Raw genomic sequence first — 17,207 nt, 5'->3', positions numbered from 1 at the left:
GGGATATGCCTTTCGATCGCTTCGTTATTCATTCTGGAGACTGGCGTTACTATTGATTGCATTTATTATAATCTATTATTTTTACAGAATTTTCGATAGTTATAACAAAAGGATGACTAAAATACATAATTTAGACATTTTTTACATAACCAACAATCGACTCATTGATCCATTGATTGGCAATCCTCAGGACAGAGTATTTGATAGAAGAGTCAATACATTGCAAGGATTTCCTAATATTAATAGCTATGAAATGTTTCACACATTATTCAACCAAAACCAACAATCATTTAATTTTGTTAACAACAGAACAATAGCTAATCAGTTAAATCGTGATTACAGATCAAATCACATCAATGTTGAAGCCATACGTCCTATTGAGACACCTCCGCCATCATATGATCAGGTGGTCAACAAAATCAATCAATTGCCAAACTATGCCGATGCCATCAATTATAAAAACTAATTAGTGTCCTAATTTATTAGGTATTTAAATTCAAATAAAATAATTCATTCAATTTGTTTAGTTTTTTATTAATAATTTAAATCACTAAATATTTTATAAAATGAAAGTTTGTTATTAAACTGGTATAAGTATGTTAATTAAAAATAAATTTTAACTAAAATTATAAATAAACATGTTTAATTTTTAGTCAATATAAATAAAGCAGTATTGAGAATATATAACAATAATTAAAACAATAACATATCAGATAATAGTTAAATAATTACAATTGAAAATTAAATCCAAAAATATTAAAATCGATACCAAAAGTTGACTCAACATTAAATTTGTTTAGTTATTATCACTTGAATCACTTCCAGCATATTCTCTGTAATTCAAAATCCGTCGTTTTGTTTGTCTAATAAACTGTTGTTGTCTTAAATATATCTTTAGTCCGCCTTTTATCGCAATAAATGTTAGTCCGCCCTAAAAGTCAACAAATAATTGATTAATAATTTCAAATAACAACAAATAGATTACCAAAATTGTTTTGTTAACATCCGATTCGATGCTATCATAAAGACATTGTCCGACATATTTGGCAAAAGTGGGTAACAGAAGAGCACCACAAAAAGCCCGACAAATTGAGGATCCGCTGACATTAATCTCAATGTGATTAATCACACCGTTATTGCGCTCAATTTGAACGGCATTTTCGTATCCTAAAAGACTTCGTTCCATATTTACTCTATTAAAGCCTTCTGCGGGACGACCGGTAAAAAATGCCAGAAAAGGAATCCTTTGATAATGTCTTCGCCAAAGTCGTAAAATCCAATTTTCCCAATTTATTAACTTTCCGGCGCATAAAATAAATGGAATCGACGGAAAACCTAACAGTGCTATTGTTTTGTTTGATCCTTCAATTAGTTGTGTTGTCTTTTCAGAGCCTATTTCAGAGCATAAAAACAATTATTTATTACAACTATTATTATAACAAAAGTATTTAATAACCGATTATTTGAAGACAAGTGAGAACACCGTAACTAAATGCACTCATATAGACAGCGCCGGCAACACATAACACCATCGCATAGGTTGACACTAAAAATCAAGACTTGCATTGATAAAAATGATGGCAAAGTACTGGAAATCATACCGTTGTTCATCAAGGATTCGTACCATAAAATCACATCAATTAGTTTGCCTATAATTTCAATTTAAATACAATAAAATTTGAATTCAGTTCAATAGTCATAAAAGACGCACCATTTGGAGGAAACATCAAAACATATTGAGTGCCGCATTGGGCGCACTTTACGCCAACATTGGTGTCCAACTTCTGCTTCTCATCGATCCATAACTGAAGACATTCATTGTGTATCCATTTGGCCGTTCCTTTGCATCGACAGGGACTCAACCACTGGTGATGATTATGTAGAAGACTATTATTCATGTCTAATGAAGTCGATGGTCTTGGATCAAAATCTTCTTGACCCAAACAAAGCCAACACTGACGCCTATATCAACAAAATTCAATCAATGGTTAAATAATCAAATATTGATTGCAAACAGTTATTGACTTACCTTTCAGTGATAGTATCGATACTATCATCGGATGAATTGATAAGACATTCAAGATTTTGCAAAATATTGAGTCCCAAAGTATTGTCACTATTATTACTGTCCACTTCATCACCACTACTGGTCTCTACTTCTGGATCCGTGTATTCATCACTGACTACACTCTCATCGGCGCTAATGCTCTGCAAATCCATTGTATAAACCAATTGATTGATTGATTGATTGATTGATTGATTCAATCACTTAATCACTAACTCATCACTCAATTAGTCATTCATTTACAGTAATTACCGATTATTTCGTCATTTATAGTAAACAAGTCATTCATATATAACATAACAATAATGAGTTGATATGTTTGGAGACATCTCTGCATAAATTGAGACAACAATTGGACCAAAAAAGGGGATAAAAGTTATATTAAATATAATTAGTTTGTTGTTGTAATACATTTAATAACTGAATGACAAATACTGTCAATAGATGTCATACTAAATGCTATTTGCATTCAATTCAATGCATTTGTCAAATGTTGTGTCCATTACTTTATATTAACGATCACTTATAACGTTACGATTATTTCAATATTTTAGAACCTTATCTTATTTAACATTAAATTAAATATTTATAAAAATTATTAATTAATAAATTAATAAAATGTAAATTAATAGTGAATTAATTAGTAATTATACTTAAATTATTAATTAAGTAATTATTTAATAAATTGTTTAAAAAACAAATTGAATGAAAGTTATTGTTGAGTACGACTTCGCACGTCTTATATGAGTATTGTGTTTGACTGCCATTGAGTTGATATTGAATTAAATCAATTGTATATCAAATCAATCGATTGATTAAATAAATTGTATTTAAAAATACATTTAATATTAATTTTTTTAAGAAATTGAATTAAATTTGAGACCAAAATGTATTGTTTGTCCTCTAAATTGATTACAACATCGACTCCCGTAGTCTTCGGGTAAATATGATTACCGATCGATACTGTGATTTCTGACCACTTGAATGAAAATGATTTAATTATTTGTTATTTGATTTATATGTCTTCTTCAGTGTCCAAACCCGAGGAATGGCTACACTTAAAGACAGTAATGAATTAATGTTTTTAATTTAATGCTATTTTATAACTAATTAAATGTCTTGTAATTGATGTGAACTATAGTTAGAGTACGGCTAAAGTCAGTGACAAACATCCAAAAGATAACCCAATCAATGAAGATGGTGTCTGCGGCTAAATATGCGCGGGCAGAGCGTGACCTCAAATCGGCCAGAAGTTATGGACACGGAGCTCAAGGTCAGTATCAATCAATGACCAACACTTGACTATTAATATCTCATTATTTTCTTAATAATATATTATAATATAATTTATTTCTTAATTAAAAGCATTTTATGAGAAGACAGACTTAGTTAAAGCAGAAGAGGCCCCAAAAGTCGGTACTCTTTTAATAGCAATGACCTCTGATCGTGGCCTCTGCGGTGGTGTTCACTCAGCAGTTGCCAAAAAAATTCGAGCCGTAATGAAGACCGACGAAAACGCGGCTAATATTAAAATTGTTTGTATCGGAGAAAAGTCTAAAGCAATGCTCGCAAGGTTTAGATATCTTATTGTATTTTAGTTTTTGAGTAATTTATAGTTATTTTATTTAAATTTACAAAATATTTAACAAAATTTGTTATTTTTAATTTTGCAATGTTTTAGACAATTTCCAAACAATATCCTTATGATGTTCAATGATATCGGCAAAAGACCGCCACAATTCACTGATGCGACAATTGTGGCCAACGCTATACTCGAAAGTGGACTTCAATTCAATGAAGGCATACTAATCTATAATAAATTCAAGTAAATTCAGTATTTATTTTATTCATTTAATATGTTTTTATTAACTTTTACTGTCTTTTACCGGTAATTAGATCTGTTGTCTCATACATAACAACCGAAATGCCTGTCTTCAGTCTGTCAGCACTCAGTGGTTCACCAAAACTCAATGTTTACGATAGTCTTGACGATGAAGTACTCAAATCATATTATGAGTACTCATTGGCATCTCTTATATTTTATGCAATGAAGGAAAACGCTTGCAGTGAACAGTCAGCTCGTATGACTGCTATGGACAATGCCAGCAAAAATGCCGGTTTGTTTGGACATTATTTTTACTTTTTATATAAATTTTATTTGATTTTTTTATACAAAATGTTTATAATGTTTTTTTTAATATTTAGGTGAAATGATATCTAAACTGACCCTTCAATTTAATCGCACGCGACAGTCCGTTATTACACGAGAGCTCATTGAGATTATATCGGGTGCGGCCGCACTTTAATCTCAAATAAGTTGGTTTAGGATTGATATTATTGTCTGTCATTACAAAAATGAATAATGTCAACATTTTGTTTTAATTACAAAATTATTGTTAGATTTAAAAATTAAAAATTAATAAAAAGATAATTGAATTGGGATATTTATATTTTACCGTAATTATAACTGGTAGTACCGTACTTACGGTAATTTAATAAAATATTTATTTCATTAATTGATTATTAATAATGTATAAAAATAATATTACCGATAGTAGGTTTTTTAAATAAAAAATAAGACCATAATTTTTATTGATGCATATTTTTATCAAGTATTTCATATAAAATATTTAATTTATTTTATATTTTCATCAAATATGACATTTTTGGTTACAATAGTTTATAGTTTTTATTGAATTCAATTTTCTTAAAGGACGTGACAATAATTTCATATGTATTGTAAAAGTGCTTTGAATTGTTTGTTATTTTCTGTATTCAATGTATGAATTTTCAAAATGAATAGATCGATACTAGAAATTCAAATATTTATATTGATTTAACTTATTTTCAGCTTTTATAAACGTATAAAAATATTAAAAAATATAATTATATAATCTAGTTTTTAATATTTTAGTAACAAATATAAAAACCATTATTTAAATATAGCATTTATTCTTAGAAAAATATAACAATGAGTTACTTGGATTGCAAGCAAATTGCTTTTATTCTTTAATTTTTTTATCTCAAAACATAAGATTAATGTTTCGCTATATTTAATATATAGCCAAAGTGTTCATCCATTCAATTGCTTCATCACTTACCCACACATTCAATCTTTTATTTAGTTTTCTACATAAACCACATTTCAATTAACTACTAGAGGTTTGTATTGAAAAAATTGTGTAATAAAAAAATTTAATAAATACATTTAAATTGATATGTATTTAATTTTATTAATGTGATTTAGAGGTATTTAAAAAGTATTGGGGGGTAAATGTATTTAAGGAGAAAATTGTGGAAAAATGATTACATATATATTTATATATATATATATATATATATTGTGTAGTAATTGAGACTATTATATAATAGAATATTTCGAAAGTAAATAGATTTGGATCAATAAAATCAAGAGAGACTATGAGAGAGCAATTATACCTTTGGCTATACAAATGGGTATGGCTTACAGTATGCCAGCACTGTTAGTGCCAGTCTATATGCACTGACAGTCTAAGTGTGTGAGCTTCACGGGCTGCCTATGGATGATAATGGCTATAACTATACGCCCGACTATTTTTCTCTAATATTTTGGGCTATACTTCGCGGCACAACATTTAATGTTAAGATAAATGTAAAATTTGGTATTAAACGGGACATTGACAATGTTATGTCATATATATAAATTCAAATGTGATAATTTCATTAATATAATCATCAATATAATTCATTATTCCTAATGCAGTTACCATTACTGCTAGTTATGTGGCTTCTAATATATGTATATAAATAACTTATTCACAGAATATTCTGTTTTAGTGGTTCAATGAAAATCACACTACATTTCCTCTATAGACCAGTGATTTCATTGATCGACAATTATGTTATGCGAAACAAATAATTTTCAATGTGAAACATAATTATCAAATTGTGTGAAAATTCAATTATTTGTAATTTGCAAATTATACAAATATTAGTAAATGTAAATTTTATTGAATCATCCAAATATGCTTAACATTAAACATATCTCTATATAATCAAATCAAATAACAATAACTCATATTTTTAAATTTAAACTTGTCTTATATATTACATCACTATTATCTACCATAATATCATTGCAATACTATTATTATTAAAGTTGTGAATTAAAACATATTAATTAGCAATATTAGAGTAAAATTATTTAATAAATTAGTTGTAGTTTATTATTATGGGAAATGAAGAAAGTCTTGGCCAAAGTGGAGAATTCGGTCAATTCAGTGCTAATCAGCCTATAATGTCTTCGAGTCTCAATACAAGAACTAATTCAACAATGAGTGGAATGAGTGGAATGAGTGGATTGGGTCCACTATCTAATTCATTTCCCGGTGCCGTTAATAAATTGCCACAATTTAGTAAACCTGGTACAGGACCAGTAGTGAATAAACGACCAACTGGATCTGATACAATGTCACCGGGTGGTGGACCGGGACCTCCATTACCTGATGTTGATCTCAGTGGTCTAACTGAAGAGGAAAAAATGATGATTCAATCAGTAATGGCTAGAGCTCAACAAGAAACGGGTGAACCCATATCTATGTCTCCAATGAAAGACATAAAGTCTAAACCAACACAACCATTCACGTCGGCACCGGTATCATCAACAATGGTATCGGTTCAACAACAACAACAATTACCAAGTATATTTTTAATTATACAAATTATAGTTAGAAACAAACCTAAAAATAATTACTAAATGCTTTATTATATATAGACTATAAATATCTAACTTAAAATATAATTGCATTTCATATTATAGTTTATTACTCTTTTATTTAAATAAAAATAGAATTAAGTAATTTTGAAATAAATTAATTCAATATATATATATATAAATTGACTCTATGATAATTATTAATTAATTAATTAATTAGTAACTAATATTCTAATATACAAAAATATATGCCTTAATATTTATAACATATATCTCCTAAAAATAAATTTTAAGATTTTAATTAATTTATTATTTTTTAAATTTCAGTATAACATATAACATAGATAATAATTTATCAATTTATCAATATTAAAATATGAGACTTGTTATAATTTTTTAATTTCTATATTTAATTTAGTGATTTCAGGCCAGTCGGGTATGGGATCAATGACTGGACAGTGGAATCAACCAACTATGCAACAAAACCAAATGATATCGACACCACAAAACATGCAAACATCTCAATCACGTGATATCAATAATCGCAAAATGCCTCAAATGTCTCAACCACTTCAACAACCACTTCAACAACCACTTCAACAACAACCGCAACAACAACCTCAACAACAACAACAGCTACAATTCCAACAAAATCAATCGTTACAACAACAACAACAACAATACCAACAACAACAACAAAAACCATTTCAATCACAACTATCACTGGAAAAGGAATATCAACGACAGCTGAATCAAGAATCCGGAATAAAACAAACGCAAAATCAATTTTATTCACAAAATACCGGAAGAATTCAACCACAACCACCTGTAGAACAAAATAAGAATAAATTTAATCCAGAATTAAGACATGATTTAGACTTAGACTATAGACAACAAGATATTCAACAATTTCAACCATTAGAATATAATCAAAATACATCAAATAATATCAATTATCACAATCAAGATTTAAAACAAATGGTTACAAATTCACAGTCAGATTACTTAAGTAGACAAACACAAAATGAACAACAAGTTAGTCAACAACTACAACAACATTATCCATCAATAGAGAACAAGCCTTTAATACAAGAATCACAACAACAATATCTTCAACAAGATATTAGACAAAGTGATTACGATAAAGATAAACAATATCAACATTATTCACATCAACAGATATCACAACAACAGATACCACAACAACAGATACCACAACAACAGATACCACAACAACAGATACCACAACAACAGATATCACAACAACAGATACCACAACAACAGATACCACAACAACAGATACCACAACAACAGATATCACAACAACAGATACCACAACAACAGATATCACAACAACATATACCACAACAACAACCAAAACTTCAACAAAGTTTAAGTCAAGAAGACTATCAAGAATATGAAAATTATCAAAATAATAACCAAATTAGTGGTTATAATCAATCACCAAATATTACCCAAAGTTATCAAAGTAGTGATAACTATACGAAGTCTAAACCTATTCAACAAAATAGGATTCAACCACAGCTTCCTACTGAGCAAAACAAGAATCAATTTCATTCAGATTTAAGACATGAAATGACACAAGATTTGAGAAGTGAAATGAGACAGGATTTCAGACAAGAAATCAAACATCAACAGCAACAACAAGACGTTAGACAAGACAAAGATACTATATATCAAAATAACAGACAACTAATGACAGCTAATAGAAGACCCGATCCTTTGAATCAACAAATGCAGAATTTACAAGAATTTTCAAATGAGATTAAACAACAATATTCTTCATTAGACAGCAAGACTTTACAGCAACAACAACAACAAAAGTATCACCAACAACAAGACACAAGTGGTTATGGACGCCATCAGGATATGAGGGAATGCGAATCAGATCAACATTATCAACAATATCCGCAACAAAAGATATCACAACAACAACAGCAAAACTTTAGTCAAAAGGAGTATCAGGACTACCAAAATACTAAACAATTAAAAAGTGGTTGCAATCAGACTTACGATGGATACCAAGATTACCAGTCATCAAATGCGTCTTCTATTACAACGCCGCCGACATCAATGGCCACAAACAGTCTTAGAGATATGAGATATCAAGACATGGGATCACCTACTCATAAAATTGGAGGAATAACATCATCGTCATCATCGATGGCTCAAATTCCAAGAACAGTGCCATTACATACAGTAACTCAACAGTTAGCTACATCTTCATCGGCATCATCGCCGCCATCCAACAGTTCTTCATTTCCTAAACATAAACCAATTGCAAGTCAACAGCAATTATTCGCTCAAACATTACAACCAAAGAAAACACCGCCGCAAGTGCTCGAATGCTGGTCTCCGCCCACCGATTTGTCACCAATTATGGATGTCTCGCCATCGATAGAGGCCGCAGAACAAGAGATTATGGAAAAAATTAAATCAAATGAAGAATCGGTATAATCTATGCATTAAATTATTAATTTAAGTAAATATTAATTAAAATAATTCTTATTTATAAAGTTATCATCAATTATGCCAAACATTCCTCGCGCCACAAGTGGTACCATAACTGAAATAATTGCCGATTTTAACAAAGCTATGGAAGCGTTAGGAACGGAGTCACCTACTGATGACTACCAGACATCATCTGTTGGAAAGCAGTTGGATCTTAAAAGACAACAAAATCAGAGCTCAGTTCCAAAAGTTCCCAAACAACAGACAAGCGATAAATTACAGAATTCTTTTCAAAAGAAATCAATGGACAACACATCGGGTCCGCAGCCTATAATAGTAATGACTTCCGGACCAAACCAATCGACAATTCCTTTACAGTTACAATTGAATCCTCAAGCAATGCTCACAAATCAAGCTCTTCTTCCAAGTCCTCAAGTAGAACAACAGCTACAACAACAACAAACTCTTATACAACAACAACAGCAGTTTCTTCAGATACAGATTGAACAACAAAAACTACAAAAACAAATGACAGAACAGTTGTCATTAAGACAACAACAACAGCATCAAACACAACAACAAATTGAAAAACAACACAAAATGCAAAAAGAAGTAGCAGTTCAGTCAACTCCACCATCGGTTCCCTTTAATTATAAACAGGAAGTCATTAAACAAGACAAGCAAGTGTCCACTTCTACTCCACCTTCAGTTTCGTCAACTCCCACATCGGGACCTAATAAACAAATGGTCACTACAGCCACTGTCGTCATTACAAGAAATATTAATACATTGCCGACAAATAATATTATTGGTGGTAGTGGTGGTGCAGCTAATACACGAAAGGCATTACACCGACGATTACCACATCCAACGACTGAAGAGATGCAATCGGCTGTCCAAACATTGGCCGCCGCACATAATGCCCACTCCCGTCCATCGCCGGCTGTCTCATCAACAGCGATGGTGTCAATACAACGACCAGTTTCACCACTAATGCCTCGTAAAACACAATCTAGTGTTATATCATCACAGGTTTGATATATCATATTATTTACTTATTTTTTAAATATTTGAATAAAATTAATTTGAATTACATATTAATATTAAAAGTATTACAAGAGTTTCGTTGAACTAATATAAAGTTTATTTAATAACTAAATTAATAATTAGTATTATAGTCTCAGACAGTATTTGAAAGATATAATTATACAAAATTTAAATTATACTTAACACGTGTTTTAGCGTATTTCCAAAGTTACCTAAAATTTTATAATTTCATTTTATAAAAAAGTAAATATAAAAATTTACTGGATCAATTAAATTTTAAAATAGTTAAATAAATAATAACACTATAATTACTATTGTAGTAATTAAACAAGCAACAAATAAAAATCATCATATTTTCAATACGATTGTTATATAAATTTACAGATAATATACAACAGTGCTGTACATTATTAACATTTAATAATTAATTTATTTATAATACTATAAATTAAATAATAAGTAATTAGCATTAAATAAATTATTAATTAAATTGACAGATAATACTAAATCCGAGCACAAGACGAACAAACCTGTCGACAGCAACAGTGCCGACGACAGCGACAACAACATTGGTATCATCGGCTGTATTGCCGTCCACTTCATTGTATGATCGCATTAGTCCATCGCCTTATAGTTTGGGAACACAAACGGTATTGCGATCGCATACTCCTATCTCATCGGCAATCGAAGTGTCAGACTCTCAAAGCGATCCGTCTGGAGATAGAGGCAAACGAAGAAAGTTACCGTCCGTTCCCTTTGATGAAGAGCCTGTCTCTCCTGTAATGGCAACGAGAAAACTTATTAAAGAAAGATTGGCCGGTAAGACATTAGTAGTAATAGCTGTAGATGTTGTAGATGTTGTAGTAGTATCTGTACTACAGATTATTATATTGATGTGTAGGTCGAGCAGCAATCTCTTCCACATCTGTATCAACGAAACGCATACCACCACTGCGGCCCTCGTCATCACTCGATGGAGCCGTTGTTAACCTGACGACATCACATAGGCCTCAATCGCCTTTCTCTTCCACGTCAGATATAACCCAATTTTTAGCTTCAACTTATGGTCAATCAGTGCTCAAGAGTACTATTGGCAATATTAGATCTCCAGCACCATCACCAATACCTCCCGGAGAATCACAGATTGGTCATCAATTGCAAACATCTGCTTCAGCTTCTTCGTTAACATCTCCAACACGATTCCCTTCATATGTAAAATCACTGAAACAACAGTTATATGACGAGTTGAAGATGGCTTCCGAAGAGAAACAACGATTAATGAGTCTTCGAGACAGAGATAAGGACTTTTACCGCCGCTCTGAAACTGATTTGCAACATCTCTTTGATATTTATTCATCGCCTGTCCGTCGAAGACGAGGTAGATATAAGACAAGAACTGCTTCAGAATCTCGTATTTATAGATCAGTTTCGCCGACGTGGCGACAAAATATGCCGTTCAAGTCATATGAATTTGAGTCATTACATCCAACAAGAAGTGGTTTTGATCTAAACAATAGACCTCAGAGAGCATTGTCATCAATGGGTCTCTATTCAGATACAGATTTTGGTCTCAGAGAATCAGTTATACCTAATATGATGGATGTCAACGATAATAACATATATTTGGCTTCAAATATGGTATCATTTTTTAAAACTCGTTTTTAAATTATTTTAAATTAATTAATTTTTGTCTCAACAGTTGGGTTCAAGATTTGGTCGAAGAAGAAGTGAAGGTTCGGCGGAAATGCTATCGCGTATAGGCTATGGATTAGATCCTTATGGAAGAAGTACTTCTAAGTATTATTACGATGATATGATAGAACAGAGAAGAAGAGTTGGCTTAAGAGGTGGCACTCGTTCATGGAATCCATCGCCATATGTATCTGAGGATGAAGACGACCACTTGACTCGTGAAGAAAAAGCAGCCAAAGTTAGGGCTGAAATTAAGCGCAGAAGACAACAAATGGCTGATTCTGGTAGACTTTTTCGCCACTCATTTGATGGAAGTGGACTCGATTATGGACAAGTAGATGACATTTATGGTCCAAATGCTTTTATAGATGATTATTACAACTATAATCCGACTGTCCATTCAACACCAAAAGACTATTATAATGGAAGGCTTAGACCTAATTACTCGCAACCATCTCTTCATTCAAGGTATTGATAAAAACAATTATATTTTACTTTTGTAATTAACATAACTTAAACTTATTTAATAAATAACTATTTAATCCCATTTAATAATTAGTAAAATTTTTTGTTTTAAAATGAAATATCTAGTGATAGATATGAAGATTATCGATATCCCAATTATGACCCGAGACTTATTGACCCCAGACTTGTCAATACAAATGCTTTTAAAAATAGAAATATGAATTCACGTAATGCAGCACTTCTTCGACGACCAAACTTTGCTCATCCAGACATCGCTTCTTTGATGTCAGAGTCGGACACTCCCAGCGAGTGTTTAGACCCTATGCTGAACACTCCTGCAATGCCTATTTTACCAGATATGCCTACCAGATCACGAAAATTAATTGAAGATTTAGGTAGTTCTCCAATTATGGGTGGACAGGGAGCAAGAGATGAAAGAGGTATAATAATTGCAATTTATTGTTTAATATTTAAACCTAATTTATTTATAACTAATATTATTGCTTTAATAGGTTATCGATCAGCTTATAGCCATTTAGACCACCATATGATGAGAGGATCGCCTAAGAAAACACAAGTAAGAGCTGAACACAGTTTCAAATAAAAGCACATATTTCTCAACACTTTTTTAAATTAATTATATTTACTACTAATTTATTGAGTTTTATTAGTTAATTGATAATTATTATTATTCTTATATATAATTATTTATAATTATTTTTATTATTTAATATTAAATTATTTTATTTCTATATCAAACTGGATTTATAGCCAGTAATAAAAATATGATAATTCAAATATAAGGTCATAAAAATGTAATTTTAAAAATACAGTGAGACACCAATGAATGCAATGACTATCATATAAATGACATAAACTAATTGCTAAAATTGACAATTAACTCAATAAATAAATAATGAATATATGGTAATAATCTAATGTCATACTCGTATGGGTGACCACCACCACCTGATCTGATGGTGTGCACCTGTATGTTGTCTTCAAACTGTCTTACAGTTCGCACCGAACACAACGAAATATCCCAAATACCCGTTTCCAGTAAAACGAATACTTCTAACTCAAGATCCAAAGATACGGTCAGTTAGTGGTAAGTGATATTAAAATGACAAACCAAACAATGATAAAAACCTATTAGAAAACAAACAAACAAATTAGTCAAACATTACTTCAATATATCATTAAAAAGAGAAAATGAGAGCAATTATCATAAATCTGATCGATGATGATCTCAATATTTATTATAACAATTAATCAATTAATTAGACTTTAGTACTTTATAAGTTGAACCCGTATTTGACTCTCAATTTTGTCTTAATCTTGATATATACTCTAAATATATCTATCTATTTGTCTCTTATTTCACTATCAATTAGTGTATATTTTTATTTAGTGTATATTTATAGTCCATTAGACGTTTGACACATAAATGTTTATCTAAATAGTATTGAGTGTCTCCGGTATTTTCTGTTATTTGTCATTCATTTTATTATTAATTATTATTATTATTTTTAATTAATAAATTTTATGTAGATTGTGTGTCTAACCTTATAAAAATAATTATGGTCATTGATTACACAAATAATTTTATCTAATTTATCAATGTATTCAATTAATAATCAATGATCATGGTTATTTAAAATAATATATGATACTATATATAAATATATTGTATTTGTTTGACATGTAGATTTTGTTTGATTAAAATTACTGTAAGAAATATGTGAAATGTCATATTTATATGTGGATACAGGGAATGGATTGGGATTAAAGGTAATCGGAGGTCAGGAAATACCCGGCAGTAATATGATTGGAGCATACATTCAAAAAATACATCCAAGTCTTACAATGATGGGAGAGATTAGAGAAGGTTTGTTCAATCAATTGTTTTGTAATATTTTATTTTTATTATGAATTAATTACTATATTTGAAAATTTTATTAAAGTATAGTTTGTTATATTTTTAATAAAAATATATAATTTATAATAAAAATATATAATTTATAATAGTAATTTAGTATGTGATTCAATTAATTGGTATCAATTTCACTATTTGTTTCTATAATTTAAGTTGTGTTAAAATTTATTATTTTCAATAGCAACCAAATTATTATTATTATTATTATTATAGATACTTTAAATTTGTTATAATTTATTATATTGAAGGTTTGCAAACTAGCCATTCATTGCCATTTAGATGACCTTCTGTTATAATGAACAGCCACTGCAAAAATATACTTCAGTTTTACTATAAATTGACATTTTTTTTTGTAATTATAATATAAAATAAATATATGATATAAGATAGTTAGATGAGAAACAATTCAAATAAAATAATGTTTTGTTAAAATTGTTTATTTTATACAGGAATGCAAGTAATAGAGTGGAACGGTATCCCATTGACGGGTATATCTCATGATGAAGTGTCCAGAATCATCAATACACAAGTAGGCGATGAAATCGAGGTCGTTATTAGGACAGACATCAATATGATGCCCAACAATCAGTATCAACAATATGAACAACAGCCTCCATCCTATCCTCAAGTCATACTACAACATAATCACCCCATTGACGAAACTCATCAGCAAATGATGGCCAGTAATCAACACCACCAGCAACAGCATCATCAACAACAACAGCAACACCACCAACAACAACAACAATATCAGCATCAATATCAACTACAACAACAACAACATTCACAGCAATACCATTTACAGATATAAAAATAGCAAATTTTTACTGTATATGGCATATAAGCCACACTTAATATACAGTAAATACTATATATCTATAAATTAATAAATTTATTAGTTGTATATAAAAATTCACATCTATTATAATAAATGCATTATACAATAGTAACAAAATTATCAACTTATATATAAATTAATATTAATGACCTCCAATCTCAATAACCATTTTCTCCTATTTTCTCTTTACATAACATTGACACAAGTTTTCTCCTACCTGTGCTTTGCCTTATGTTATTTTTTGACAGATTTTAATTATCAATAATTTTATAAAATGTTTGAGGCAAATGTTGTGCATATAAATTATAAATTGTTTAATTTAAATATTTTCTCATTTTATTGTATAACTCATATTGTTTTCATTGATTTTCTAATAACTTTCAATTTCAATGAAAATAAGTTTTTAATAATAATTATAATAATATTAAAAAAATTTTGTTAAAAATTATTTAGTAAGAGATAAAGTTAAATATTTAACTTTTTTGAGCTGTTTTGCAGTATTTTAACTTATAGTCTCTTACTTTCATTGCCTTATCCTTCATAAAAATAAACGATTAAAAGAGTATAACAGAAATGACTTTCATTTTTGAATTCAATTATATGATAAAAAATTAATAATACAAATATTAGTGTATAAAATGTGTCTGAAATGTAAAACTTTATAAACTATTAATTTTTGCTTTATATAGTATACAGTATATAACTTACTGTATTTTATTTTCATTGCCTTATCCTTCATAAAAGTTACTATAATATTATATTAAATAATGTAAATAAAATATTTTCAGTTCTATTAAAATTGATATTAAATTATATATAATAGAAACTTAGTGTTTGATATTATCATTTTTGTAAATTAAATATAAGTTAATTGACATTAAGTTAGTAACAAAATGAATTCTTCAACAATATTAAGACAATATTTGACCATTAATTCAAGTCATCGTAAACCATTCAAATTGTCTTATAGTATCGATAATAATAATAATGATAATAATTATAAATCTGTGACCAATCATTATTTAAATAATGATAATTGTGTTATAAATGTAAACTTAAATTTATTTGGTGATCGTATTTGTGATGATTTATGTGAAGTGATTTTAAGCTATTTATCGATTCAGGATAAAGTCAGACTCGAGTCAGTCTCCAAACAATTTAAACGCTGTATTTATAGCAAACAACATGTGATTGAATTAAGAAATAATGCCAAACAAAATAATGGTAAAAATATAACTTTATATAATTGTTTGGTTCAAAAATCAAACATAAAATGCATTGATATAAAGGCATTGGAAAGTCTACTTAGAAAATGTAAATTTTGTAATGAGATTCGTATCAAAAGTTACTTTATTGACAACAAAGAAGAAGTTCTTCAAACAATTACTAAATGTTGCAGATATTTGAAAAATATTTTATTTGATTTCAATGAAATCACTGCTAAAACAATCTATGAATTTGGTCTCAAATTTGGAGCTAATTTAAAGCATATAAGCTTTGTGTTTGTAAATCCTATCAAATGTCTGGACAACTATTATATACTGTTCCGGTTGTGTCCAAACTTGAATAGTGTTAATAAAGTTAAATTGAAATGTTTGACAGTAGCTAATCAACAAATGGTACCAAAACTCTTAGAAGTGGATCTATTCTATGGCAAGACTGACCTCAAACATGTCGTAAACTTTGTTAACTATTACAAGACTAACTTAAAGTGTATAAAAATTAACTCTGAATTAAACAGTAATTACTTAAATCAATTGCTTAAGGAATTACCAAAATTTAAGAATTTGGAGATTCTTGAGATCTGGTCATCGGTTCGATTACTTTATATAAACTCGGAATTTATTAGAAATATTAGACTAATTGGTAGTGAATGTCGTAAACTAAAATCATTTAAGTTGACCACAACTAAAGTTAACCAAACAATTGTCATCAAATTGTTTGAGTCAATAAACTCATTCCCGGCCCTTAAATATCTTGACTTGCGGTTAGTTTATAG

The 17,207-nt window shown here is 29.5% G+C and overlaps 3 protein-coding genes across 3 annotated transcripts; 2 read left to right on the top strand and 1 right to left on the bottom strand.

The window, feature by feature from the left end:
- Nucleotides 1–632: 632 nt before the first annotated feature.
- LOC128961444 (E3 ubiquitin-protein ligase MARCHF5-like) lies at nucleotides 633–2,387 on the bottom strand. The gene is made up of 6 exons (XM_054307686.1): nucleotides 2,030–2,387; nucleotides 1,712–1,962; nucleotides 1,602–1,649; nucleotides 1,457–1,546; nucleotides 986–1,392; nucleotides 633–931 (listed from the first exon to the last, which is right to left on the bottom strand). The coding sequence occupies exons 1-6, from the start codon at nucleotides 2,218–2,220 to the stop codon at nucleotides 797–799; spliced, it is 1,122 nt and encodes a 373-aa protein (XP_054163661.1). The 5' UTR covers nucleotides 2,221–2,387; the 3' UTR covers nucleotides 633–796.
- A 425-nt stretch (nucleotides 2,388–2,812) lies between these two features.
- On the top strand, nucleotides 2,813–4,574 carry LOC128961449 (ATP synthase subunit gamma, mitochondrial-like). Its single transcript, XM_054307690.1, has 7 exons — nucleotides 2,813–3,005; nucleotides 3,098–3,132; nucleotides 3,207–3,338; nucleotides 3,431–3,638; nucleotides 3,747–3,890; nucleotides 3,962–4,182; nucleotides 4,271–4,574. The coding sequence occupies exons 1-7, from the start codon at nucleotides 2,953–2,955 to the stop codon at nucleotides 4,369–4,371; spliced, it is 894 nt and encodes a 297-aa protein (XP_054163665.1). The 5' UTR covers nucleotides 2,813–2,952; the 3' UTR covers nucleotides 4,372–4,574.
- Nucleotides 4,575–6,306: 1,732 nt separating this feature from the next.
- Nucleotides 6,307–15,226, top strand: LOC128961454 (protein piccolo-like). Its single transcript, XM_054307697.1, has 11 exons — nucleotides 6,307–6,744; nucleotides 7,177–9,230; nucleotides 9,297–10,262; nucleotides 10,775–11,096; nucleotides 11,179–11,915; nucleotides 11,977–12,437; nucleotides 12,561–12,874; nucleotides 12,947–13,011; nucleotides 13,452–13,542; nucleotides 14,206–14,322; nucleotides 14,820–15,226. The coding sequence occupies exons 1-11, from the start codon at nucleotides 6,342–6,344 to the stop codon at nucleotides 15,179–15,181; spliced, it is 5,892 nt and encodes a 1,963-aa protein (XP_054163672.1). The 5' UTR covers nucleotides 6,307–6,341; the 3' UTR covers nucleotides 15,182–15,226.
- Nucleotides 15,227–17,207: the final 1,981 nt, after the last annotated feature.

Source organism: Oppia nitens, unplaced genomic scaffold, assembly GCF_028296485.1.
Source record: "Oppia nitens isolate AA-2021 unplaced genomic scaffold, nextdenovo-longstitch-racon4-pilon3 scaffold5_pilon_pilon_pilon, whole genome shotgun sequence".
Taxonomy (NCBI): domain Eukaryota; kingdom Metazoa; phylum Arthropoda; class Arachnida; order Sarcoptiformes; family Oppiidae; genus Oppia; species Oppia nitens.
The sequence above is the reverse complement of the archived record's forward strand: the minus strand, read 5'-3'. Positions and strand labels throughout refer to the sequence as shown.

What these genes read in the sequence shown, in the direction of transcription:
- LOC128961444 (XM_054307686.1), bottom strand. Translation starts at nt 2,220, where the DNA reads ATGGATTTGCAGAGCATTAGCGCCGATGAGAGTGTAGTCAGTGATGAA. An exon ending in ATCGATACTATCACTGAAAG is followed by an intron (nt 1,963 to 2,029) that starts GTAAGTCAATAA and finishes TTGTTGATATAG; the next exon opens with GCGTCAGTGTTGGCTTTGTT. An exon ending in ATGTTAACAAAACAATTTTG is followed by an intron (nt 932 to 985) that starts GTAATCTATTTG and finishes GTTGACTTTTAG; the next exon opens with GGCGGACTAACATTTATTGC.
- LOC128961449 (XM_054307690.1), top strand. Translation starts at nt 2,953, where the DNA reads ATGTATTGTTTGTCCTCTAAATTGATTACAACATCGACTCCCGTAGTC. An exon ending in TCGACTCCCGTAGTCTTCGG is followed by an intron (nt 3,006 to 3,097) that starts GTAAATATGATT and finishes TGTCTTCTTCAG; the next exon opens with TGTCCAAACCCGAGGAATGG. An exon ending in CAATGCCAGCAAAAATGCCG is followed by an intron (nt 4,183 to 4,270) that starts GTTTGTTTGGAC and finishes TTTAATATTTAG; the next exon opens with GTGAAATGATATCTAAACTG.
- LOC128961454 (XM_054307697.1), top strand. Translation starts at nt 6,342, where the DNA reads ATGTCTTCGAGTCTCAATACAAGAACTAATTCAACAATGAGTGGAATG. An exon ending in CTAGTGTTATATCATCACAG is followed by an intron (nt 10,263 to 10,774) that starts GTTTGATATATC and finishes TTAAATTGACAG; the next exon opens with ATAATACTAAATCCGAGCAC. An exon ending in AAAGATACGGTCAGTTAGTG is followed by an intron (nt 13,543 to 14,205) that starts GTAAGTGATATT and finishes ATGTGGATACAG; the next exon opens with GGAATGGATTGGGATTAAAG.